The sequence below is a fragment of the Melanerpes formicivorus genome, unplaced genomic scaffold (assembly GCF_026170545.1).
Source record: "Melanerpes formicivorus ecotype bairdi unplaced genomic scaffold, bMelFor1.0.p_v2 SCAF_33, whole genome shotgun sequence".
Taxonomy (NCBI): Eukaryota; Metazoa; Chordata; class Aves; order Piciformes; family Picidae; genus Melanerpes; species Melanerpes formicivorus.
The window spans coordinates 7,466,350-7,492,131 of NW_027142385.1; the positions used below are offsets into that span (position 1 = coordinate 7,466,350).

At 51.5% G+C, this 25,782-nt stretch overlaps 2 protein-coding genes across 10 annotated transcripts in view; one reads left to right on the forward strand and one right to left on the reverse strand.

Annotated features, from left to right (window-relative positions):
* Positions 1-1,748: 1,748 nt before the first annotated feature.
* SPACA9 (sperm acrosome associated 9) lies at positions 1,749-8,659 on the reverse strand. Of its 3 annotated transcripts, none has more exons than XM_068155613.1 (5): positions 8,546-8,659; positions 7,182-7,336; positions 3,870-4,072; positions 3,201-3,348; positions 1,749-1,810 (listed from the first exon to the last, which is right to left on the reverse strand). In XM_068155613.1, exons 2-5 carry the CDS (start codon positions 7,323-7,325, stop codon positions 1,802-1,804), a joined length of 504 nt encoding a protein of 167 aa, XP_068011714.1. In that variant the 5' UTR covers positions 7,326-7,336; positions 8,546-8,659; the 3' UTR covers positions 1,749-1,801. The 3 variants fall into 3 exon arrangements, with proteins under 3 accessions (XP_068011714.1, XP_068011713.1, XP_068011712.1); XM_068155612.1 differs by having other exon boundaries at positions 1,768-2,409; XM_068155611.1 differs by lacking the exon at positions 1,749-1,810 and having other exon boundaries at positions 2,857-3,348.
* A 141-nt stretch (positions 8,660-8,800) lies between these two features.
* The window catches only part of AK8 (adenylate kinase 8), an 83,280-nt gene continuing 66,298 nt past the window's right edge, over positions 8,801-25,782 (forward strand). For 3 of the 7 annotated variants that reach the window (XM_068155615.1, XM_068155616.1, XM_068155621.1), the window contains exons 1-5: positions 8,801-8,889; positions 10,562-10,646; positions 14,431-14,480; positions 16,011-16,124; positions 22,776-22,844. In XM_068155615.1, coding sequence (XP_068011716.1) covers positions 8,803-8,889; positions 10,562-10,646; positions 14,431-14,480; positions 16,011-16,124; positions 22,776-22,844 — 405 coding nt within the window. In that variant the 5' untranslated portion in view covers positions 8,801-8,802. The other 4 variants (XM_068155617.1, XM_068155619.1, XM_068155618.1 and 1 more) reach the window with 4 other exon arrangements.

Genomic DNA, 25,782 nt, shown 5'->3' on the forward strand with positions numbered 1-25,782 from the left:
GGTCATTTCCAGCCTGCAGGTGCCAGGATTCTGTGGAGCTCTTCTGCCACCATCCCATGCCTCTAGCTGCAGCATTTCTTTCCAGGCCTCTGGGTAAGTCAGCCTGGTGCCCAGCCTGGTGCCCTGCCTGCTTTCTCAATCTGCTACCTTGCAGTTTTTCTGCTCACAGAGGCTAAAGCAAAAACTTTACTGCACTTTTGTGCTTGGCATTTACATCCTGTTTATGTAAATTCTTCAAACAGCTTGATTTGTAGTAGGGAAAAACAATTCCTGCTGTATCTTGGTGTCTTTTGAAGTGTCCATCCACTCTGGGAGAGGAGAACTTGTATGGAAATTAAGTGATTTGTCTGAGTGGGATTTTTTTTCCTCCCCCCCTTTGTGAGACTTCACTTTGCAGCCTTCCCAACAGCCTCTGCTCTCATGTCATTGCCAAACCTCAGACTGCAAGTTTTCTGCATTCAAGCTTTCTGCTGGTGTCTTAAGACATTTTTGGCTGTGTGAGGCTGATGGAAAGGACAAAGCTAGGTTAGGAATTAGGAAGTTTTGAGAGCTGTTTCTTGCTGGTCAGGTACAGATGGCTGAGAGAGTTGGGGATATTCAGTCTGGAGGGGAGAAGGCTTCCAGGAGACCTCATTGTGGCCTTCCAGTGTCTGAAGGGGGCTGCAAGAAAGCTGGGGAGGGACTTTTGAGGGTGTCAGGGAGTGATAAGATTGAGGGGCATGGAGCAAAACTAGAAATGGGGAGATTGAGATTGGCTGTGAGGAAGAAGTTGTTCCCCGGGAGGGTGGTGAGAGCCTGGCACAGGTTGCCCAGGGAGGTGGTGGAAGCCTCATCCCTGGAGGTGTTTGCAGCCAGGCTGGAGGTGGCTGTGAGCAACCTGCTGTGGTGTGAGGTGTCCCTGCCCATGGCAGAGGGGTTGGGACTGGCTGAGCCTTGAGGTCCCTTCCAACCCTGAAATTCCATGATTAAATGGACAACCCCACTGGCATCTGGAACAGCAGAGGTGGGGAGGTGGTAGGCAGGGTTTGATGTGGGCGTATTCTGATAAGCAGTGTGTGCTGTGAAAGCTGGAAGTGAACTACAAGCTGGAGGGGTAATTTTGGTCTCACCACAGCCTGCCTGTTCACATTTAAACTGCCTGACAGGGTGAGGAGAGCTGGAAACAAGATCTGGGAGCAGTGTCCCTTGTGGCCCCAGCACTTGTCATCTCTTAGTCCACGTAGCATGTGCTTGTTCTGAAAGCCTTTCCAAGCCAGCAGCTGTCATGGCCACTTGGCCCTGCAGCAGGAAACACAACAGGGCAGCTGCAAGCAGCTTTGGCTTTTCTGCCTGGAGCTGCCTCTGTAAGGGGGCTCCCAAGTGAAGCCTGAGAGGTGACTGCCACATTCTGCTGGCTGTGGCCCCACTAGTGCCTCAGAGTCTCTCTGTGTCAACCCTGGCAAACTTTGTTGCCATTTTGAGTTCACCAAGGGTGAATTCAGTTGGGTCATGAGGGCTCCTAAAAATAGGCTCCAGCATGGTTGGATGTGTTGCACTGCAGTACCAGTGGAGAGGGGGAAGGAAGGAAAGAAAGTGCAGGAGGAGTACAAACTCCCCTGCAAATACCTCCCATTTCCTGAGAGCCAGCATTCCTTCCTGCTCTCCCTCTTCTGGTAATCCTCCCTCCTCTCCTTTTGGCTGCTGGTTGCCAAAATGTGATCTTAAGGCAAACACTTCCTCACTGGCAGCAAACTGAGCCAGGTATGTGAAAGGAAATGGTTTATTTCAGGAGTGTCTTCCAGCAGGAAGCAAAGAACAGGAACTAATTTGCCTGTGGGAGGGGAAAAGAGCAGTCAGACAGGGGGAAGGCATCACATTGTTGAGATCTTAAGGCTCTAGTTAACAGTGCTTGAGTAAAAGCAACGCCAGAAAACGTCTATCAGCTCCAGGGTCTCTGCTGACCCTCCCTGAGCAGGCTGGAGAGGAAGCTGCTCCCAGCACTGGTGGAGAAGTCCCTGGGCTGGAACTGGGAAGTGCTGCTCCCAAAGCAGTGTGAGACCCTTCCACATGCCCTGTGGTTTTAACTGAGCAGAGCCTCACAACATGCTTGGAAGGCAGGCAGGCCAGGTCCTCAGCCCAGAGAAGGGAGAGCACAGACATTGTAATCTGCAGCTGGAAAAGGCCACAGCTTTCCCACTCTGCTCCTGCCAGCTTCCCATGAGCCACAGCTGCTGGAGATGACTCTGTTAGCTTTGCAGAGCTCTGGGGAAGGCAGGGGTGGTTTAGTCAAGCTTGGATATTGTCAGTAAACCAAACTCAGTGCAAGATGAAGTTTGTTCTGCTTTCCATCTCCAGCTCTGACAGCAGAGGAATCAAAGAGGTGTGGGGGAGGATGTTGTGGGTGGTGTGTACTGGTAGTGGTGAGAGAACCTGCAAGAAGGATACAGCAGAGCAGAGCTGGTGCAGCTAAAGCATCCTGAGCTTTTCTGTAGCCCATGGAATGGAAGGAGGACATCATCAGAGTCCTGTAGACTTTGTCTCCATGGTCTAAACAACCAGGGGCTGAGGGAACTTTAGGGATGAGTCTAAACCTCAGATCACCTCTGAGTCCTTTGCTGCTCTGCCTCATGTCCTCCAGACATGCAGGTTCTTCACACCTCCAGCTTTGAGTGAGTGTTCCTCAGAAGGGAGTCTGAGGTGCAGACCCCCCTCTGCAGCTGTCTTCCCCAGGGTCAGGACCTGCTTGCTCCTGACTGTTCCATGTCCTGTGTGCAGGGCCCAGCTGTAGTGCTACAGCTACTTCTGTTGGCAGGAGAGCTTCCATCAGCAAGAGAGAGAGCTTGGATCTGCCCAAGGCTGCTTACAGGGCTAGCTCTTCAGAAAGGGGACTTGGAGGACAGGAAAGGTCTCCACTATTCACTTCACTGTCTTTAATCAGCCACCTGGTGAAAGGTGGCAAGCAGGAGGTGCATGAGCTGGGTCCTTTAAAAGGCATGTCTGCCTGGTGGCTTCCAGGGACCTCTCCATTTCCCTCTGTGATGCTCTGTGTCATGCAGGTGCTTCTTCTGGCCAAGCTTACTCCCCTGCCCCTGTGCATTAGCTTTGTTGCTAGGTGGGGTCTGAGCTGCAGGGTGTGCAGGTGGTGGTGTTTGGGAAGTGGCTGCCCTAGCTGGTGCCTGCTGGGCTGCCCTTGGCTCAGGGGCAGCACCTCCACCACTCACAGTGTTTGCACTTTGCCGTGGCAGCTTCTCCACGAGGGCTACCCACTCCTTCAGGTGGTCCAGAACGATGGGGATGAGGCTCACCACGCCTCCAAAGTGATTCCTTGCTTCATGGCAGCTCAGGTGGTTCACAACATCGTGAGGGTATCTGTGGGACAGAGGAAGAGAAGGAGTGGCCTGGGCAGTGGCAGCAATGCAAGGCTGGTGAGCCCACAGGGCCACCCTGAGCCCCCTTGGCAAGGGCAGAAGCCTGCAGCCAGCCAGGTCCCCAGAGCCAAAAGGCATGGAGAGAACTGCATCTGGAGAAACAAGTCCTGCCCAGCACAGGACAGCCTGTCCTGGCTGCTGGGCTCCCTCTGGAAGAGCTCAGGTGCACAGACAGACACTTGGCCCACAGAAAGCAGCTCCATGCAGAGCAGGGATAGGAGGAAGGGGGAGTTAAATCTGCCTGAGTGTGCCAGGGTGCTCACCTGCCCTCTGTGCCCTCCACCAGGGCAGAGAACCAACAACCATCCCCCTTAGTGGGAAGGGAGGCTGGTGCTGTTTTCCCAGCAGCTGGTGCCTCAGCAAAGCCAGCAAGGTGTTGCAGGGGAGCTGCTGGGGGAGGCAGGAGGGAGGCTGGGTTCCTACAGTCCTCCAGAGGCACTGAGCTGCTGGGGAAGCCCTTACTTGGCTCTGATGGTGCTCAGGTCGTTGCTGTGGCTGAGGAGCAGCTTGCACTTCTCCAGGATGTCCTTGGTGGTGGTGGTGTCAGGGTACCTCATCTCCAGCATGGTGCAGAGGTTGCTGAGATCATTGCAGATGCTCAGGAAGAGGGTGAGGATGCGTCTGTCCGTGGAGTTGTGGCAGTGGTGGTCCATGTAGTTCTGTACCTGTGCATGGGGAGAGATGGAGTCATGCTCTGCTGAGACCACACCTGTGTCCAGTTCTGGAGCCCTTAGTACAGGAAGGATCTGGAGGTGCTGGAAGGTGTCCAGAGAAGGGCCACGAGGAGGAGCAGAGGGCTGGAGCTGCTCTGCTGTGAGGACAGACTGAGGGAGTTGGGGTTGTGCAGGCTGGAGAAGAGAAGGCTCTGAGGAGACCTCATTGTGGCCTTCCAGGATCTGCAGGGGGCTGCAAGAAAGCTGGGGAGGGACTTTTGAGGGTGTCAGGGAGGGATAGGACTGGGGAGGATGGAGCAAAACTAGAAGTGGGGAGATTGAGATTGGCTGTGAGGAAGAAGTTGTTCCCCATGAGGGTGGTGAGAGCCTGGCACAGGCTGCCCAGGGAGGTGGTGGAAGCCTCATCCCTGGAGGTGTTTGTAGCCAGGCTGGATGTGGCTGTGAGCAACCTGCTGTGGTGTGAGGTGTCCCTGGCCATGGCAGGGGGCTGGGACTGGCTGAGCCTTGAGGTCCCTTCCAACCCTGACAGTTCTATGACTCTATGCCTGTCAGAGAGCATTGGACTCGTGCTGCAGAGCTGGTGAGGGAGGAGAAGCTGCTTCCTCCTGTGACCCTGCAGCTGTGAGCCACCATGGAAACTGCAGCAGCATGGCAGGTAGTGACATTTCTAGGGCAGGGCTGAGATGTTTGCTTGCTGTTCATCGTGGCTGGAGAGGGTTAGGGTGATGGATCTGCTCAGCAGCACCCCAGGGAGCCTGGATCCCCTCTGAAGGTGCTGTAGGAGCAGCACAGCCAAAACCACAGCCCTGCAGAAAGGGATTGAGTGTGAGGTGGTGGAGTCTCCACCTCTGGAGACATTCAAAGCCTGCCTGGAAGTGTTCCTGTGTCACCTCCTCTAGGTGAAGCTGCCTTGGCAGAGGGGTTGGACTCAGTCTCCACAGGTTGGAGGGGTTGGACTCAGTCTCCACAGGTTGGAGGGGTTGGACTCAGTCTCCACAGGTCTCTTCCAGCCCCTAATATTCTGGAGGTTTGTGACCAGAGTTCTGTGTCTGCTCTGAGCAGGGCACCCACTGCCATGGCTGATAAGGCAGAGCCTAGTGGGAGGTGAGGGCAGCAACCCAGCTGGGATTGGAAGATGTCCCTGCCTGTGGTGGGGAGGTTGGAACTGGATGATCTTTAAGGTCCCTTCCACCCCAGAGCATTCTGAGATTCTGTGGCTGGTTTGTAGCAGCGTGCTTGCATCACCCCTTCTTTGTGGCTCTTCACTTGGCACCACTGGAGCTGGTTTCATTTGCAGAGGTGACTTCAAACTAAGCCTGTTGAACCTCAAACTGTCCTTCCTACCCTCTTCCAGCAAGGAGAGCTGCTGTTTGCCTGGAGCATTTCTGTCCCTCAGAGTGCCTGCTGTGGCATGGCTAAATGTTATGCCAAGGAACTCAGGATCTTCTCCCCCAAAGCCCACAGGTACCTCAGGCAGGAGTGGTTGGAATATGAAGCCCTGAGCTGTGGCTGGCAGGCAGAGCTGGGCTCCAGCACCCTCAGTGCTTTCTGCAAGATGTGAAGGCAGGAACAGAGTAGCTGTTGGAGCTGCACAGCTGCTGCATACAGAGGAGCCACACTCTGTGCTTGGGCAAATTCTCAGCAGGTTTGCAAGGGGAAATAAAAGATGGACCCTGAGGGTCCACTTCCACCACAGCTTCCTCCTCCCATGCTGCTCACTGAGCCTGGTGTCCTTGTGAGTGGCAGGATGCTTTATTGCTGCTGTGAGCAGAGAGTCCTGAGGAGAAGAGCATTTTGGTCTGGATGGTCACCAGGGGGGCCACAGGAATTCTCTTGGTCTCCATCAGCCACAGGGTTCATGCACCCACAGGACCAGGATGGGGACCAGGACTAGAGGAAGGAGGCTTGCAGTAGCCAGCTGGTGATGAGCAGCTGAGCTGCAGGCAGCAGAGCCCAAGGGCAGCCTCTGCAGTGGGTGATGCCATGGCCACAGCCAAGGACTCATGGGAGGCTGAATACTGGCACAGGCTGCCCAGGGGTGTGCTTCAGGCCCCATCCCTGCAGGCACTCAAGGTCAGTCTTGCTGTGGCCCTAAGCAGCCTGATCTTGTTGGAGGTGTCCCTGCTCAGTGCAGGGGCCTTGGGCAAGATGAATTTTGAGGGGACACCACCAGCCCAGGTTGCTCAGGGCCTCATTTAACCTGGCCTTGAACACCTCCAGGGAGGGGGCACCCACAACTTCCCTGGGCCACCTTTCACATGTCCTACACCATCTCAATGCCTCTTTGTGGAAGAAGTGGTTCAGTGGAGTAGCTGCCATGATCCTCTCTGAAGCTAGGAGCAGAGCCCTCTTGGAGAGAGTCAGCCCTCAGAGAGGAACCAGCTCACTCCTCTGTCCTAATCCTCATAGCAGCTTGCTTTTCACCCTGCCTTTGGCATCCCCTGGGGTTTGTGCCTGGCTCCTGCTCTCTCTCATACCCACAGTTCTTACTTGATTTGGATCTGCTTTGCTCCCCCCTCTGCCTGCAGGTGGCCTAAGTTCTTCACACCCCTCCAAACACCCCCTGTTATAAAAATTCCCAGACAATTCACTTCCCAGCCTGGAAAAGCCCAAGCCCACTTGGGAGGCTGAGCCCTCAATCCATCATCCTCCCTCTGTTGTAACACAGCCATTATTTTTAATAAGCACTATGGAAAGATGCAGCAGCAGCAGCAGTTCCAGGGGGAAGAAGCAAGCATGCTGGCTGCTACCAGTTAAGGATTACAGATTCCATGTGTGGCTGGGGAAGGAGGCTTGGGCTGATTGTTTCCTTGCCTCCTCCATTCCTGGCTCCACCTCGGCAGCGAGACAAAGCTGCTTAAATCATGAAGTGCTGCTCAAGCAATCAAATCCCTTTCCCTGTCAACAGGAAGGCCTAACTCAGGCATTTCTTTTCCCCCTGCTTAATCTGCCACTAGTTTGCAGAGTTAAATGTTCCCGGGGAGGGTTTGTTCTGTAAGCAGAAACATTTGTCCAGCCCCGAGCGGGACCCAAGTGTGCGGCGGCGCCGCGTCAGTCCCTGCTCTCCCCAGCAGAGGACTCGGGGCTGCAGAGTTTGTACCTGGCTGATGCTTGCCACAGGTCTGATCGTGTCATGTGCATCCTCCCGGGTGTGTTGCAGTGCCCCAATGAACGTGAACTGCTGCTGCAGGAAGAGTTTGTACTTCTGCTCTATGTTTCTTAGAGCTTCTGCTGCCTCCTTCATCTTATCTCCTCCTGGATTTGGGGAGAGAAGGGGAAGCTGCTCTTGAGAAACGATGCAATTGTGCAGGACTCTGTTTTCTTCTCACCTGAGCTGAAATTGTGGAGGTTAGTGGAAAACTTTTAGCGAGGAAAAGAAGAGAGGAGGGGGAAAAAAAGAAGAGGAGAGAAATTCTATCGTGTCAAAGCTCTGCAGTCCCTGAGCCCCAGGCAGTAAGTCAATGAGGTAGTAATGATGCTGCAAAAAGAGGTAGAGAACCCAGAGGGGCTCACTGACAATCAGCCACCATAAACCCAAGTGAGTCTGTTGTAAACATAATGGAGCAATGCATCAAGCAGGCTGCTCTGCAGGGGCCGGGGGAGGCAGTGGCTGCTCTCATCCCTCGCAAGCTATTGCCCAAGTGGCCTAAACACTCACATTAAATCCAGACAGCTTGGCAGGCAGCCCTGGGGACAGGAAAGAAGAGTGTGACCCTGCAGCTCGAGGAAGGAGCTCTTGTGCCTCTGTTCTGCCCTACTGAGGCCACAGGTGGAGTGCTAGGTCCACTTCTGGCCTTCCTCCTTCAAGAGAGACATGGAACTACGGGAGAGAGTCTGGAGGAGGCTACCAACTTGCTGAGGGGCCTGGGGCTGTTGAGCCTGGAGACGAGCAGCCCCCGAGGGGATCAGTGCTCAGCAAGAGCTAAAGGGTAAGGGGCAAGAGGCTGGGGCTGGGCTCTTTTCAGTGGTGCCCAGTGACAAGAGCATAGACAAGGGGCACAAACTGTAAGCCAGGAGGTTCCATCTGAACCAGAGGAGAAGCTTCTTTGGTGGGAGGGTGCTGGAGCCCTGGAGCAGGCTCCCCAGGGAGGTGGTGGAGTCTCCTTGGCTGGAGCCTTTCCAAACCTCTGTGGCCCTTGTGGTCCTGGGCAAGCTGCTCTGGGTGCCCTGCTTTAGGCGTGGGGCTGGACTGGGTGAGCCCCAGGGGTCCCTTCCACCACCACCCTGCTGGGATTCTGCCTCACAGCAGAGCAGGGGTTAAGCCCGGCCCTGCCCACCCCGGGGGGATCCTGCCCACCCCAGGGGGATCCTGCCCACCCCGGGGGGATCCTGCCACGGGCGCTCGTCTTTGCCCGCTGCGGTGGAAGCCTGGCCTGCACCCCCCGCCTCCACGCCCTTCCACCTTCCCCCCAAACAGCGTTTTCCCGCCCGCCCCGGGGAGCTCTGCAGGCCCCCGGTCCCTACCGGCCGGCACACCCCGGGGACTGTGCGGGCGGGGGGCAGCTGCAGCCCTGCAGAGGGCCCGGTGCGGGCAGCGGCAGACAGAGCTCCCCGGGGAGTCCCGGCGAAGCGCCGCAGTCTCCCTGGCAACGGCGCTGACGTCGCCGCTCGGTGACGTCACCCGCTTTGTCAGGCAACCCGCGGAGGGGCGGGGCTTTTGAGTGTCGCTGTCTGGTGACGTCAGGCCTAGCAACGCGTCCCCGCTGGTTGCTAGGGACGCCATGGACGCCATGGACGCCCCCGCCCGGCCGTGGCCGCCGCCGTTGGGCTCCTACGCGGAGGAGCGGGAGTTGTTCCAGCTCCTGCAGGTGAACGAGCCGCGCCTGCCCCGGGGGCTGTCCCCACCACCTCCTCCGGGGCGCGGGGGGTGGCATGGCGGGGCATCGAGGGGCACGGTGAGCGCCGTCCTGGATCCGACGCGGGGAGCCCGGTTTCCTCCTGGCTTCCATCCCGCGGTACTGCCCGGGGAGAAACCCGAGCCAGGAATGGGGTAGCTCCTGGGAAAAGGGAGCAGCACCGCGGCCAGTTACCCCCGCGCCCGGTCCTGGGCTCACCTGGACAGGAGCGGGCGGGCGGACCCTGGGAGGGAAGGGCGCCGGCCGAGCGCTCTCTTAGTTAATTAGCTTCTTTTAATGAGAGCCTGGAAATTACCGGTGTTCACTCATGGCGGGAGAAAGTGGTAGCCCGTGGAAGAAAGGTGCGTGAAAGAAAAGGCTTAGCAGGACAGGGGAGAGGAGAAGGAGGACGAGAAGGAGGCTGCAGTAACAGATTAAGCTCAGGGAAAGCCGCCGTGAACGATTTTGCCCTTCCTGAGACAGCCGACGAGGTGACCGCCGCCTTGCAGCCCCTTCATCAGCGCCATCCGCTTCAGGCGGTCCCTGCCGCTGCTGTCGGGGCTGCTCCGCGGAGGTTGGGGTCACAAACACAGCTCCGCTTCTGACAGCGCGGGGGGGGGGGGGGGCTCGGGGCGTAGCAGGGCTGGGGTCCTGCCTTAGGGAAAGGTAGGTTTTGTTCTGCGAGTTTGGGACAAGCTGTTTTGTTGAGCGTGGGGAGGTTTGTGCGAGGGACTGAGCGCTCCGGAGCTGCTGTGGCAGGAGAAGCTGTTAGAGAGACTCCCCTTGTACTCGTAACTCTTGATATTGTAAAGCCTTTTCCACTGGAAGACACACAAGTGCTTCTTTTTCTTTCTCTTTCTTGTTCTGTTTTTCCCTCTCCTATTTCGGTGGGGGTTTTGTTTGCTGGTCTGGTTCCTCAGGTAACTTCAGGGCCGTTTACCATGCCTGCTGTGGCATTTTAATATCAATGCTGTGCTTTTTGCAAGCCAGGGGACACTGACTTCAGCTGCAGAACCTCCTCACTTTGCATAAAACACTCCCAGGATTTACACAGAGCCTTTGTTTGCATGCTTCAGTTTTATTGTAGCAACCTAATGGCACAAACAAACCCTGGCTTGAAAGGATTGCCCTAAACACAAACATTTGCAAAACCCCAACTGTGAAACCTAAAAGGTGAACCTCCTCCAGAAATTGACTGAGCTGCTTGTGTGAAATTTGAGTCTCTGAAAGGGGCCTTAAGAAATAAATCAGCACTTAAAGGGCTTGTAGTGATAGGGCGAGAGGGAATGGATTGAAGCTCGAGGAGGGCAGATTGAGACTGGAGATTAGGAAGAAATTCTTGACGGTGAGGGTGAGGAGACACTGGAACAGGTTGCTCAGGGAGTCTGTGGATGTCTCCTCCCTGGAGCTATTCAAGGCCAGGCTGGATGAGGCCTTGAACAAGCTGAGCTGGTGGAAGGTGTCCCAGCCCGTGGCAGGGGGCTGGAGTTAAATTGTCTTTAAGGTCTCTCCCAACCCAAAGCATTCTATGAATCTATAAATGTACAAACTCTGCAAGATCCTCACAGCACTGCTGTAAAGCTCCAACCTATCACACCTGCCTAGCTGCCACGTTTCCCTCTGACTCTGTCCTATTTCTTTTCAGCACATGCTTGAAGAACTCTTAATTCACAAGCCAGACGACCCCATTCAGTTCATGATCGACCATTTGAAGCAGAACAAGGACGATGGTGAGTCCAAACGGAGACCCCAGAACCAGTCCCACTCCTGATTTGTAGGCAGCTGTGCTTTGCTTGGCAGATGATGGATGAAACTTTTCTGGCTGTGTCTTGAAGGTGGGGGAGGGAGGGAGATTAAAAATGAAACAGGAAAGGGTGAACATTTTGGAACAGCTATAGGTAAGCTGCTTTTAATGTCTTTTTTTTCCCCTCCTCTTCTCTTTGGGTGGGTAATCTAATAAAAAATGCACTTTAACAGTTATAACAATGAAACCCTCCAAGGGAATAACAAAGAGTTCTGGTGTATCAATTATTAATGCCTTCTGTGCCCCATCTGATATTTCCTGTTGTCTTTAAGCTCGCTAATTACTCCTTTTGTCAGGTGTAAATTTGCTCTCCTATTCTACCTGGGCTGGCAGATTTTCTGCTGCTTTTTTTTTCCCCCTTCTTTTTTTTTCCCTATTAGTTAGTTAGTGGCTGCTGCTAATGAGCTCTACTGCTCCGTGGCAGCTCAGCTAAGGAGCAGGGAGCACGCCTGCTAAACTGGGAAGTGGAATAGGAGGCCTCTCTCCTGTGCAAGCAAAGCAGTGTAGACTCCATCAAATGATTTGATGCACAACCTGTGCACCCTTAGGCAGGTTGCCTTTGGATGTGCAGCGTGGAACTGGGGTTTCTGTTCTGCAGGAGCTGTCAGGGTGAGCTGGTGTCACGTTGCTTTGATGTGCCTTTAAAAACCAGAGCAAACCATTACCACTGAATCACAGAATGGCTTAGTTTGGGAGGGACTTCAGAGATCATCTGCTGCAACCTCCCCACCGTGGGGCAGGGACACCTTTCAACTAGACTCAGCTGCTCATGGCCTCACCCAACCTGGCCTTGAACACTGCCAGGGTGGAGACAGCAACAATCTGCCTGGGCAACCTATTCCAGAGTCTCACCACCCTTGTACTGAAGAACTTCTTCCTCAGCTCCAGTCTAACCTTGCTGTGCCTCAGCTTCAAACCATTCCCCCTTGTCCTGTCCCCCAGGAAAAGTCCCTCTGCAGCCTTCCTGTAGGATCCCTTCAGTTACTTGGAGGCAGTTCTAAGGTCCCCCTGGAATCTTCTCTTCTCCAGGACTCAAATGATTTGCCAACTCTCTTCCAACCAAAACAATCTGATGATTGTGTAACCTGTGGCCATGGCACTTTGGGACGTGGTTTAGTGGCCATGGTGGTCTTAGGCTGATGGTTGGACTCTATAATCTGAGAGGTCTTTTCCAACCAAAACGATTCTATGATTCCAGAATGGAATGCAATCTGATTTCTTACCAGAGGAAAAGGCACTCCCTAGATTCTCCTGACTTCATTTACCTGCTGCTTCAACCCCCCAGCCCTAAACCCTGCCTAGTTCCTGAGACAGGAGCAGGTTAAGCATCGCACACAGCAGCCTCCTGCTTGTGCCCCGGTGTCCTCCGTTTCGGGGAGAGCTCTTTAGAAGAGTCTTAGGAGTGTGCAAATGAGGAAAGGCGCCAAGGAGGCTGCCCCATCTGCTGCCAGCCACTAAGCAGGGAGAAAAAGCAGATTTAGTACAAAGTGAGCATTTACAGTAGCCCTGGGCAATATTAAAGCACGAAGCTGCTGCCTGGAACGGGGATGTTGCGTTTCTTTATCAAACGTTTGTCCAAGAAAGCTGCGTATTAAAGCTTCAATACCTAAGGGTTTTTCTTGTGAATTTTAAATCAAGCTCCTTAGTTAAACCTCAAAAGGATCTGTGGATGGAAAGGGTTGTGTGGTGGTGGTGGTGGTGGGTTTTTTTTTTCTCTACTTTCTTTGAAGTGGTTTGAAGAAGTTGATTAGTGTTGGCACCCCAGCACTCTTTTATGACGCTGGTTATAAATAATTCCTCAGCACCAGGCTGCAGTTTCAAGGTGTTAAGATTGGGGAGGGAGGGGGAGAAACAAAACCCACCCAAAGAAACACACAACAGCCAAACCAAACCCAACCCCGACCCCAAACCACCCACTTCAGGATTTAATCACGTTACAGCTGCAGGAAATTAGGTGCTAAAAGCAGCTGATGGGGCCTTTCAAAGCCTTTTTGTGTGCGTGTGTGCCAGTTCTGTTGTGCTTGCAAGAGGAGAGAAGGGAGGGGGAGGTCCGTCCTGAAAGCCTCCAAGTCAGGCAACTTTGTCAGGATGAATCTGTAATTTGGGCTTCACGTGGGTTTAAACACTGCACCTGCCCAATGACTGCTCAGTGCAGGGAAGGCCTCATCAAAATACATCCCACATCCTTCCCTGTCTGCTGCTGCCGCCAGGCGCTGGCTCTCCCTTGCTTAGCAAGAGCTGAAGAGGTTCTGGGGTGAGTAGATGCCTCCTGTGTTGCTCCCAGTAAATGCTCATCAGTCCTTGCTGTGTACAGGCTGCTTGTTGGGTTGGTTTTTTCTTCCCTGAGGTAGAGGGAGGGGGGAAACATCCAAGGTGTTAGTTTTGAACTGTCAGCTTGAGGCACTGCAGCCCAGGATATGTTTGTGGAAAAGTCCCAAATCCTTTCCTGAGAGTTACTCCATTCCCCCTTGTTTGCCTTGCTCTGATCCATTCCCAAGGAAGCTGGTAGTGATCCTATCCCAGGTAGTGATAGGACTAGGGGGAATGGAATGAAGCTGGAGGTGGGGAGATTCAGGCTGGAGGTGAGGAGGAAGTTCTTCCCCATGAGAGTGGTGAAGCCCTGGAATGGGTTGTCCAGGGAGGTGGTTGAGGCCTCATCCCTGGGGGGTGTTTAAGCCCAGGCTGGCTGAGGCTCTGGCCAGGCTGATCTAGTGTGGGGTGTCTCTGCCCATGGCAGGGGGGTTGGAACTGGATGATCCTTGTGGTCCCTTCCAACCCTGACTGATACTATGCTACTAAGCTCACAAAGGTGCTGCCTTTGGTGCTGTCTGGATGCCTTAGACGAAGAATTCCTCAGAACTGGGATGCATTTTCCCCACCTTGCCCCCTCGGGGATAGGAGAGGGACATGCAGGGGAGAAACACAAGACCCAGAAACGAAGAAAAGTGTTTGTAATGATGAGTAGAAAACTGTCAAGAAGCGGGGAGAGAAAGGGCTTGGGTTTGGAGTGTCTCAGTCTTCCCTGAACCCTGGCACAACCCATTGAGACGAAACTAAGAAGTGAAATGGCAGATTGTTAAGTGTGTGTGTGTGTGAGGAGAGCCAAAAGCTTTGCCACAGTAGAAATCTGGGTTTTACCATCATACTATGCAAGGGAAATATCTCAAGAAGTCCAATCTCAGCCATTCTGCTATGCTCATAATCTAGGATCATAATATCATGCTCATTAGTCACTTTTCAGCAGTCCTGCCCTGTGTGTACAAGCTAAAGTGGTGGTTTTTTGGTCTTTCACCACAAAATGTGTGAGGTCTGAAGCAATGGTCTGGGAACAGAAGGCAAATTCAGCTGTGGAAATGTTGATAGCTTGTGCTCTGCTTCACCCACTGAGCCATCCAGCCACGTGTTTGAATGGATTGAAATACAGATGTATGAACCTCCTCTACCTCTCTAAGTGAAGTGTTTATGGAGCCAGAGTATTAGTCTTGCTGACCATGGGAATTCAAGGGAGACCCAGCTGGTACTGCCTTACTGATCCCCCTTTTAGTTCCCCCAGTGGAGCCTAATCCTGAAGTCTCCACTTGGGAGATTTGCAGCTGACATCATGGTTCCATCATGATTCCTTTCAGATTGTGCAATGCAACAGTGGGAAAGTGGTTGGGAGTTTGCTCTTCTGTATCTCCTGCTGATATTCCCAACCTTTTGTTTCATAGCTCCAAGGATCTGTGTACTTGGCCCACCTGCTTCTGGGAAAACGACAGTTGTAAGTAGCTTCAGTCTTCTGATGCTGTCCACTTACCTTCTGGAGGCCCTAGCACAGGAAGGGTCTGGAGGTGCTGGAAGGTGTCCAGAGAAGGGCCACAAGGATGAGCAGAGGGCTGGAGCTGCTCTGCTGTGAGGACAGACTGAGGGAGTTGGGGCTATTCAGTCTGGAGAAGAGAAGGCTCCAAGGAGACCTAATTGTGGCCTTCCAGTGTCTGAAGAGGGCTCCAAGAAAGCTGGGGAGGGACTTTTGAGGGTGTCAGGGAGTGATAGGACTGGAGGGGATGGAGCAAAACTAGAAATGGGTAGATTGAGATTGGATGTGAGGAAGAAGTTGTTCCCCATGAGGGTTTTGAGAGCCTGGCTCAGGATGCCCAGGGAGGTGGTGGAAACCTCATCCCTGGAGGTGTTTGCAGCCAGGCTGGAGGTGGCTGTGAGCAACCTGCTGCAGTGTGAGGTGTCCCTGCCCATGGCAGGGGGTTGGAGCTGGCTGAGCCTTGAGGTCCCTTCCAGCCCTGAGAGATCTGTGATTCTATGGCTCCCTGCTGAGCTCACTGCTGCTGTGGATTTTGTTCTGGGGAAATAATGTTCAGAATCTCTCTCAGGGATAGAAAAGCAGAGGACAGGTGGAAGGGTGGAATTCCTAAGGGAAACACTTTTGTGTATTGCACTACAGAACCACAGAAACATTCAGGTTGGAGAGGACCCTGGGGATCACCAAGTCCAACCAATAACCCTTCTCTACACAGCTCACCTCTAAACCATATCCCCAAGCACCACATCCAAACGACCTTTAAATACATGCAGGGCTGGTGACTCAGCCACCTCCCTGGGCAGCCTTTCCCAATGCTTGACCACTCTCTTTGTGGAAAAAAAAAGGTTCCTAGTGTCCAGTCTAAACCTCCCTAGTCTCAGCTTGAGGCCATTCCCTCTCGTTCTATCACTAATTACCTGTGAGAAGAGACCAGCACCGAGCTCTCCAAGTGAGCTCTGCAAGGACTCAGCTGGTGGTGGTAGTGGTGCTGCTGTAATGCAGCAGACCTCTGCCTGCCTGCCTTGTTTCCCCAGCTTTTCAGCAGGGCTAATTAGCAGGGAGGAGTACCACAGCCACACAACGGTGGTGGACTGCTCCACCTGCATGGCTGCTTCTCTGTCACCTCCACTGGTGCCACTTGCTTGCAAGGGGCCAAGCTGTATGTGAAGCACAGAGAAAGCTGACCACAGCAAGAGCCCAGGCTGGTGGTGTGTGCATGCTGGGAGGAAAGCTTTCTTCTTCCAAATCTGTGTTACAGTGCAGCAGATGAAAAAGATCCCACTCAAAGCTCTAGGCTCTTAAACAGCTCTGTGAGAAGCTGCTTACAGCTCCACAGATAATCTGGAAGGCTGGGAAAATGTTTCCTTTCTGCAGCTTCTGAAAGGAAAACAAACAAACCCAAGCATTCATTTTCTTTCCAGATAGTTCAACCTGTGTACTTTTTTTTATTGTCATTATTATTTACTCTCTCCTTTCTTCCTTCCTTCCTTTCATCAGGCACTGTGGCTTTGTAAACGCTTGGATGCTGTACGTATCTCTCAGGAGACTTTGTTATTCAAGGAAATATTAGCAGTGACAAAAGAAGCAAAGGCATATAAGGAGAGAAAAGAGGTAAGAGAATACAGCAGTAGTCATTCTCATCTCACAGAAGAGGAATTAGTTTGCATTCCCTGCTTTTGAGTCGAGCAGATCAGAGTGAATCCTCTGCCGGCTGCAGTGGTTTGTAGATTGGTTTGTGCTGTGGGTAGGTACAGAGCCTTTCAGAGAAGGGCAACCTCTGGAAAATAAGGAATGAACAAAGATAAAGATCATAGAATCACAGAAGTGCAGAATCCTAGAATGGAAGGGGTTGGGAGGGACCTCTGGAGATTGAGTCAGCCCCTCTGCCAAAGCAGGATCACCCAGGGCAGGTCACACAGGAATGCGTCCAGACAGGGCTTGAAGGTGTCCAGGGAAGGAGACTCCACAGCCTCTCTGGGCAGTGTGCTCCAGGGCTCTGTCACTCTCACAGCAAAGAGCTTGCTCCTCATGTTGAGGTGGAACTTCCTGGGTTCTAGTTTGCACCCACAGCCCCTTGTCCTGTCACTGAGCACAGCAAGAAAGAGCCTGGCACCTTCATCTTGACACCCACCCCTCAGATATTTAGAGACATTGATCAGCCTCCTCTTCTCCACACTAAGCAGCCCCAGGGCTCTCACTATTTCCTTATAGAAGAGATCTTCAAGTCTCCTCACCATCCTTGTAGCCTCTGTTGGACTCTCTCCAGCAGATGCCTGCCTCTGTTGAACTGGGGAGCCCAAAACTGGACACAGTACTCCAGATGTAGTCTCACCAGGGCAGGGCAGGGCAGAGGGGAGAGAGAACTTCCATAGACCTGCTGGACCTCCTTTGGTTCTTGAGTCTGAAAAGAAGGTGATTATCAGCCTAAAGTTTGGAGATGCCTTGAGCAATGTGCTTAAAGATCTGAGAGGAAAGAGTTCATTGACCTGGCTGAACCTGCTGGCAAGAAGGTTTGCTTCTGGCTGGGCCGATAGAAACTGCTTCTTTGCAGGGAGGATGCACTTTGAAATCTCGGTTCTAATTACTGGAGATTGTTTTTGCTGGGTTTCACTCATTCCAACTCGGAGGGGGAGAATTTAAAACAAAAATTCCCTTTGGTTTAATTACTGTAATTATTACCATATCTCAGACTATACAGATGCACTTTCAAGGGTGTCCTTTTGGGCTTACTTGATTGAAAAAGATGGATGGTGCAGAAGATGAAAGTCAAAAGTGTCAAGGCTAATCAGGTAGCAAAGGAGTGCCTGAAGAGCCGGGGATGGTGGTGCTTCAGTGCTGGAGCAGTTTGCTTTGGCTTTCTGAGGGGTCAGATTCGCTAAATCGTTCCTTTTGTTCCTTTGTATCGGCTGGATTCAGTTCTTTTCCTTCAGCTGGATTCTTCAGTGTGGCTCCTAAAACCAGGAGGGAACTCCTTGCTTACTCTGAATCGATGCAAGCTTTGCAATGCCTCCAAACGTAGCCAAACTGTCACCTCGAGAGCCCTCTTTCCCCTTGCTGCTCCATGTCTGCTGGCTAAACCTACTGCTGCTGTTAGCTGAGCCCTGGGTCTGCTGCAGCAAGAGGTAAACTTGACTCCACCAGCATGCATAAGATCCATAGCACTGACAGGGTTTGAATGTCTCCTCAGGAAGAGAACAATAGCTGTCTCTGCTATCTGTGATCCAAGCAGGGCATTAAAAAGTTGCCGTCCCGGCCAAAGCAATTTAATAAATGGAGAGAGGCAAAAGCAGGACTGAAGATGATGTTCATGGAAGTCTGCTGTGAAGATCACATAACGCAACTTGATGTTGTCAGAGGAACATTCCATGTGTATAGGGTTGCTGGGGCTGAATTAACCCAATGCTGAAGGTCATGGAATCATAGTTCTGGTTGGAAAAGATCATCCAGTCCAACCCTTCTCTGACTCTACCAAGCTTGGTGCTAAACCATGGCTCTCAGCACTGCAGCTCTGCCCCTTTTAAACCCCTCCAGGGATAGGCATTCCAGCATCTCCCTGGGCAGCCTGTTCCAGTCTTTGGAATCCCTTTCAGCAAAGAAGTTTCTTCTGACACCCGATGTAAACCTCCCCTGATGCAACCTGAGGCCATTTCCTCTCATCACATCACTCCTTGCTGTGGAGAAGAAACCAAAACCCCCCTCACTACAACCCTGATCATTTGTAGGTCAGTAGGTCAATGTCACTAGATCTGGGCAGACAGCACAAAAAGGTCTGCAAATGTTTATTCACACAGATGGAGAATGGAGATGAGGAAGAAATTCTTTGCAGTGAGGGTGAGGAGACACTGGAATGGGTTGCCCAGAGAGGTTGTGTCTGCCCCCTCCCTGGAGGTCATCAAGACCAGGTTGGATGATGCCTTGAGCAACCTGGGCCGGTGGGAGGTGTCCCTGCCAGTACCAGGGCTTTGGAACAAGATGATCTTGAAGGCCCCTTCCAACCCAAACCATTCTATGAGTCTGGAAGCCAAACTTTCACCTCATCTGTGTCCTCTCCCAGTAAAACTGAGAGCATTTGAGCTTTCCTGGCACAAGAATTCCTGGAAGATGTCTTTAAAATGGATGATTGTCTCTCTGAGGCTCAGTTTTAAAGCTGGGCAGGCAGTGATTCACTGACACACACACACACCTGCCCACTTCCTAACGAGCACAGCTCAAGTAAGGGATGTTAAATATTGACTGCTCCGAAGCCAAATGTGAACATTCTGCATGGAAAAATAGTCCAAAAGAGAAGTCAAAATGTTTCTGAATGTTTAATGCATTTGAAGAACCACCAGCTCCCAATAAATATTCCATGAGCAGAAAAAGAGGCTACATTTTGGGATAAATCATTGCAAATTACTCCCTCATCTCCAGTTATTATAATGTTAATCAGAAGCACCTTCAGGTTTTTTCCTATAGCGAAGGCTAATGATGAGCTCTTGCATGTCTCACTTCTCCCTCTTAACTGGATAAAAGGAGAGGCTGAAACAACTGAAAATTGTGGGTCTGTGGGATGGGAGTGCACTCAATGCTGAATGAAATTGCAGGTGAGGTGTTTGCACAGTGCCTAATGACTTCAAACTGCTCTGCAATTGCATCCTGGGTTCACAGAATGTCTTGGGTTGGAAGGGGCCTTAAAGATCATTCAGTTCCAACCCCCCTGCTATGGGCAAGAACACCTCCCACTAGACCTCCTTGAATACCTCTGAGGAGAGAGCATCCATGACCTCCCTGGCAACCTGTTCCAGTGTCTCCCCACCCTCACTGTGAAGGATTTCTCCAGTCTAAATCTGCCCTCCTCAAGCTTTAATCCATTCCCTCCCATCCTATCACTACAAGCCCTTGTCAAAAGTCCCTCCCCAGCCTTCTTGTAGCCCCCCTTCAGGCAGTGGAACCCAGAACCCTCTCCTCTCCAGGCTGAAGAGCCCCAGCTCCCTCAGAATGGTTGGACTTGATAATCTTGAGGGTCTTTTCCAGCCAGAACTACTCTGTGATCATATCTTCATGCTTTTTAAGAAGAAAAGTGGTAGAAGAGAGGAAAACCCAAGACATCTTTCTCCAGGCACGTTCAGTGTTCTCCTCTCTTCCAGGAAGGAGCCAACAGGAGCTGTTCCCTGTGTGCAAAAGACCAACCTTCCATGGGCATTCACCTGAACAAGCTGCATCTAACCATTCATGATTCTCAGGACACTAAACCAAACTCTTCCAAAACCTGCCTGCTCTTCTCTGCAAGGTGCAAACTTGCAGGAGTCAGAATTGTTGAGCTGTAGCGGTTTGCAAAACAGCTATATCCAAACCTTCCTTTTAAAATGCCCAGGAAGAGTCTCTCCCCCTCCCCCCCCAAAAAGAAAAGCTTCAGCTTTGTGAAATACCATTGAAACATAACAATGAGTGGTAGTAGGAAGCAGGATGCCTCTGAAGTAGGCATGGGAGTGGAAGTAGGATGCCTCTGAAACGACATGGAGTAGTTCAAATGAGTCATGAAGGAGTAGAAGCTTTCAGCAGCATGGAGACAGTGTTTATAGCAAAGTGTTGTCACCATAAAATACATCAGCAGCAGGACTTCCCTTGAAATAACCTGAATTTTGGGGCAGGCTCAGAGAGGTCAGGCATGGATCTGCAGTTATCCAACCTATTGTCCATTGTTGCAGAGTCCTGGGAGGTGCAGTCCCATTTACCAAGCTCATGATCTATTTATGTGAGTGTTTGAGAGAGGAATTGTCCATGTGCTGCCTGATAGGTCTCAGTTGGAATGATTTCTAGTTGAATAATGAGGCATTCTGCAAGCAACCTATTGCAACTGCTTTTATAGGCCACTGCTCAGTAGGAGGAAAACTGCCCAGGAAATGAGACTGGACTTGAGCCACAGAGAGCAGAAGGAACTAAACCACTGAGGCACCCACACCTGTGTGTCCTGGAGGGGTTTGGTGCAAGCAGCCACCACTCCAAAGAGAGGACTAAGAATGCCTCTGCACTGAGAGAAGTCAGTGTGGTTTTGGTTTAAATTGCTTTGGCAAGGCTTAGCAGAGTGGACCCCTGGCAGTTGCTAGCCTGTCTTGATGTGACACATCAAAGCAGCAAGCAAGACATGAGCTGCTCCTGCTAGCAGCATGAGGCACCTTTGGAAGGCGACAGGCTCAAAGCCACAGACCCAGGCTCCAGCAGCAGGGGGCTGCAGGAGGCTTTGACACACCACCCTGTGGGACCTGCTGACTTCCAAGACAGGCAGCAATTTCTTTCCCTTTTTCTCTTTTACCTGCTTGAACGTTGCCTTAGAGTGGCTGATCTTAGGAAGGGCACTGAGAACTGGGGACAGCAGAGAGAAACGAAACAAGAAAGCTCAGTGCCAGGCTGGGTCACCCCACTCCACTCCAGAGGCAGGTGAGGACTTGTCTCTGTGTTTTCTGGGGAGCTTTCTCCACTCTAAAGTGATTTTTGTGGCAGCATTTCCACCACTCCTGGTGAAGTGTTTCAGGATTTAATGAAGATTGCTCTGAAAGCTTCCTGTGCAGGCAGCCACTTTTTCATTATACTTAGTTGAGGGAGGTGATGCTCCCCCACTACTCTGCTCTGGGGAGACCACACCTGGGGTACTGCATCCAGTTCTGGAGCCCCTAGCACAGGAAGGACTTGGAGGTGCTGGAAGGTGTCCAGAGAAGGGCCATGAGGATGAGCAGAGGGCTGGAGCTGCTCTGCTATTGAGGACAGACTGAGGGAGTTGGGGTTGTTCAGTCTGGAGAAGAGAAGGCTCTGAGGAGACCTAATTGTGGCCTTCCAGTGTCTGAAGGGGGCTCCAAGAAAGCTGAGGAGGGACTTTAGAGGGTGTCAGGGAGTGATAGGACTGGGGGGGATGGAGCAAAACTATAGATGGATAGATTGAGATTGGATGTCAGGAAGAAGTTGCTCCCCATGAGGGTGGTGAGAGCCTGGCACAGGTTGCCCAGGGAGGTGGTGGCAGCCTCATCCCTGGAGGTGTTTGCAGCCAGGCTGGAGGTGGCTGTGAGCAATATTAATTTTACCATCCAAATTCAATTTACCATCATTAAAATTAGCTTCAACATCCTCAAAAATATCACTAACAGCATCAGAATTCACCTCAGCATCTGAATTCAGCATCAGAATTCACCTCAGCATCTGAATTCAGCATCAGAATTCACCTCAGCATCTGAATTCAGCATCAGAATTCACCTCAGCATCTGAATTCACCATCTGAATTCACCTCAGCATCTGAATTCACTTCAACCACAACCTGTATTTTTGGGTGATGGAAAAGTGGGAGTTACTTGAAACTAGGAAGCCAACCTCCTGAAAATGCAGCTCTCTCTGTAATGTACTCAGAGTTTGAGATTCTGCCTGTTTTAAGATCACTGCTGCTGCCTCCCCTGGCACATGAAGCAGCAGCAGGTCAGGCACTGATGTGAAGAGGACTTCTTGTATGGATCCCTTGCAGGTTTACCATAGAATCATAGCTGGAAAAGATCTCCAGGATCAATGGATTGAAGCTTGAGGAGGGGAGGTTTAGAATAGATATTAGAAAGAAAATCTTGACTGTGAGGGTGGTGAGGCACTGGAACAGGTTGCCCAGGGAACTGTGGATGCCCCCTCCCTGGAGGTGTTCAAGGCCAGGCTGGATGAGGCAGCCTGCTCTAGTGGAAGGTGTCCCTGCCCACAGCAGGGATCTGGGACTAGATGATCCTGAAGGTCCCTTCCAACCCAAACCATTCAGTGAATCTATGCAGCATCCAGTCCAGCCATCAACCCACCACCACCCTGGCCACTCATGTCCCCAGGTGCCACCCATTTCTCAACCACCTGCAGGGATGCTGACTCCACCACCTCCCTGGGCAGCCTGTTCCAGGGCTTGATGCCCAGTGTGTGTGTGGTGCTGTGTGAAATCTGGCCCTGCTTCCATGGCAGCATGAAAAGAATGCAAAGAGATGGATGCAGGCTCTGTGTTCAGCTTACCTTCAAACCTGATTTGTGTGCCCTTATTAACTCTCTGATGTGTTAATGACTTGGGCCCTGTGCCAATGTGTTTACTTCTTTAGAAGAAGACCTCTCCCTTCACCTTTAACCTGACTGCATGGTAAAATTCCTTTTGAACCCAAGTGTGAATATTCAGCCCTGGTTTTTGTTGTTGTTTTGGGGTGGGTTTTGTTTGTTCTTGGTGGTTTTGTTGTGGGGTTTTGTTTTTTTTTTCATTGTTGGTTTTTGTTCTTTCTTTAGCAAATCCCCAATGCTCTTTGGGCCAATCTGATCCAGGAACGTCTGTCAAACGTGGACTGCATCAAACAAGTAAGAATTGCTCCTCAGAGGGCTGCTGGATAAGCACTTACACAACTCATGTGCAGTAGTTAGCATTCCAAGTCCTGAGCAGAGGAGGGAATGGGGGCAAACCATTGGGGGCTGTGGAGCGGGTTGCTTTCTTGAACATCAGCAGAGGGAGTTTGGAGCTTTATTAACAGGATAAAGGGGAGGATGAGAGTATGCATATGCTAATCTTCCAGCACGGAGATGATCAAAGGCTGAACAAGCAGAGCTTTGTTGATTGCCTGGGGCAACTGGCAGAGATACAGTGGACAAAGCAGATAAACAGAATATATACCAAAATCAATAGGCTGAGTTAAACCCCCCTTAACTTTTGGTGAGGAAAAGGGGGGAAGAAGAGAGTCTGACATGACTCATTTCATTATTTCAGTGTCTCTTTCTCATTGTGTCCTTTTTTTCCCCCCTTCTTGTGTTAAGAAAAACTGCCTTTGAATATATCCTCCAGTTAGGTTACCATTAATATGTTCACTGTCCTCTTACATGAACAGGCAACTCAATGGCTTTAGCTCTACCCATAGGTGTCAGGCACTGGAATAGGTTAGCCAGGGAGGTGGTGGAGTCCCCATCCCTGCAGGTGTTCAAGAAATGTGTGGCCGTGGCACTTGGGGACATGGTTTAGTGGCCATGGTGGTGTTTGGGTTGATGGTTGGGCTCAGTGATCTCAGAAGTCTTTTCCAACCAAAGATTCTGCAGTCTCTGAGACTTGTCACACAGCGCAAGAAGAGAAATTAAGTAGATGAATGTTGGCTGAAATCAGTGTCTGGATTTAAGGAGGGCAAAATACCTCTGGTGTGTTTCCTTTTAAATCCCAGATGTTGCTGTGATTTGTTGGGTCCACAAGCAGTTATTTGTAGATTCATAGAATGGTTTGGGTTGGAAGGCACCCTAAAGATCATCCAGTTCCAACCCCACTGCCATAGGTAGGGACACCTTCCAGCCCAGGTTGCTCAAGGTCTTACCCAACATGGCCTTGAACACCTCCAGGAAGGAAACATCCACCACCTCCCTGGGCAACCTGTGCCAGGCTCTCACCACCCTCATGGGGAATAACTTCTTCCTAACATCCAGTCTCAATCTACCCATTTCTATCTTTGTTCCATTCCCCCCAGTCCTATCACTCCCTGACACCCTCAAAACTCCCTCCTCAGCTTTCTTGGAGCCCCCTTCACATCCTGGAAGGCCACAATTAGGTCTCCTTGGAGCCTTCTCCTTTCCAGACTGAACAGCCCCAACTCCCTCAGTCTGTGCTCACAGCAGAGCAGCTCCAGCCCTCTGCCCCTCCTCGTGGCCCTTCTCTGGACACCTTCCAGCACCTCTCTGATTGTCTGCTCCTATGAACTGGAATTAATACTGGGGATTGTTTTACACCACTGAGCAGATTGATGCCATTCCTGTCCCAACATGAGTCAGCACGTTGGGTTTTTCCTGGGAGTGTTAATGGATCAGGAGCAGTATGCAGGACCAAGGTACCACCAGCTGCTTGTTTTATTTCTCCTTGTGGTGTCATTGCCTTGGCATTAATTGTACAGCTTTCATCTCCTCTGACAGGAGGGATACAGAGTTTTTTGGGGCCATTGTTTTGACACTCACAGGCTTATAGATGTCGCCAACATTCTCTGAGGAGAACACTTTTATTGATCACCAGCTCTGCTGAGACTCTGTGCTGTGTGTTCTCCTAATACAAATGTGGTCAGGACTGCCAGGGATCAGACAGGTGGAGCTTCCAGCACAGGCAGAAAACTTATTGCAAGCATTGTGTTAGAACCTGGAACTGCGAGGCTGAGATGAAGACTTTTCATCTTCCAGGAGTTAGTACTTGCTGGCTGTGGCACTTCTGACTGCTGGTGGTGTGGAGGGAATTTATGGAGCTGGAGAAGGCTGCTGAGGAGATTGCTGCATGATGAATTTGTGAGAGACTGAGCACAGCAACCTTCTGAGGCTGGTTAGCCTGGAGAAGAGAAGGCTGAGAGGGGATCTTAGCAGTGTCTATAAATATCTGAGGGGTGGGTGTCAGGAGGAAGGTGCCAGGCTGCTTTTGGGGGTGTCCAGTAATAGGATGAGGAACTCTGGGTACAAGCTGGAACCCAGGAGGTTCCACCTCAGCATGAGGTTTAACTTCTTTGGTGTGAAGCTGCTGGAGCCCTGGAGCAGGCTGCCCAGAGAGGTGGTGGAGTCTCCTTCTCTGCAGACTTTCCAGCCCTGTCTGGATGTGTTCCTGTGTGACCTGACCTGGGTGATTCTGTTCTGGCAGGGGGGTTGGACTCAATGATCTCTGGAAGTCCCTTCCAACCCCTGTAGGAATTTCTTCCTAACATCCAGTCTGAATCTACCAGAGACAGACCTTCCCCTTTAGCAATATCCCCACATTGCTCACTCCTTTTGTTTGGGTTTTGGGGTTTTTTGGTTCATTTTGTTTGGGGTTCTTTTATCTGTTGCACTGTTTGTGTCCCCCTTTCTTCAGAAGGCTGTGAGAGGAGTGTCAGACTGCTCCAAAAAATACTGAATGAAGATGTGTGTGAGGGGAAAAAACCCAACCTAACTTGTTGTGGTGACTTCCTTTCCTCAAGGCAGCGGCATCCATGCTGCTTGATCCTTCTGGCTGTGGCTGAGGTTGCTTGCAGCCTTGCCAGATAATTCAGCATTATTTCTTTGTGCTGCCCCTTTTTGTTATTCCAAGGCAGTTTCAATTTGGGATTTGATAATTAGGGGGGGGGGGGGGTGGGAAATAAATGAAGGATGTACAGGTCAAATAACCAGAGAGAACTTGAATGCCCAAGTCATTATTATTGAAGTGGAAAGTGTGAAAGTATGTAGGCTTGTGTGGGTTGGGTTTTTTTTTTCCTAGCTGAGAGTAGTGCCAGCAAAGGAATGAGATTTCCATCTGGGAGTGACCTTGAGCATTTCT

Bases quoted from the DNA above. Each gene is read 5' to 3' on its own strand.
- SPACA9 (XM_068155611.1), bottom strand. From the start codon at position 7,325: ATGAAGGAGGCAGCAGAAGCTCTAAGAAACATAGAGCAGAAGTACAAA. The intron at 4,073-7,181 runs GTACAAACTCTG...CCCCATGCACAG, and splicing joins CTGTGGCAAGCATCAGCCAG to GTACAGAACTACATGGACCA. The intron at 3,349-3,869 runs GTAAGGGCTTCC...TCTGTCCCACAG, and splicing joins CTGAGCACCATCAGAGCCAA to ATACCCTCACGATGTTGTGA.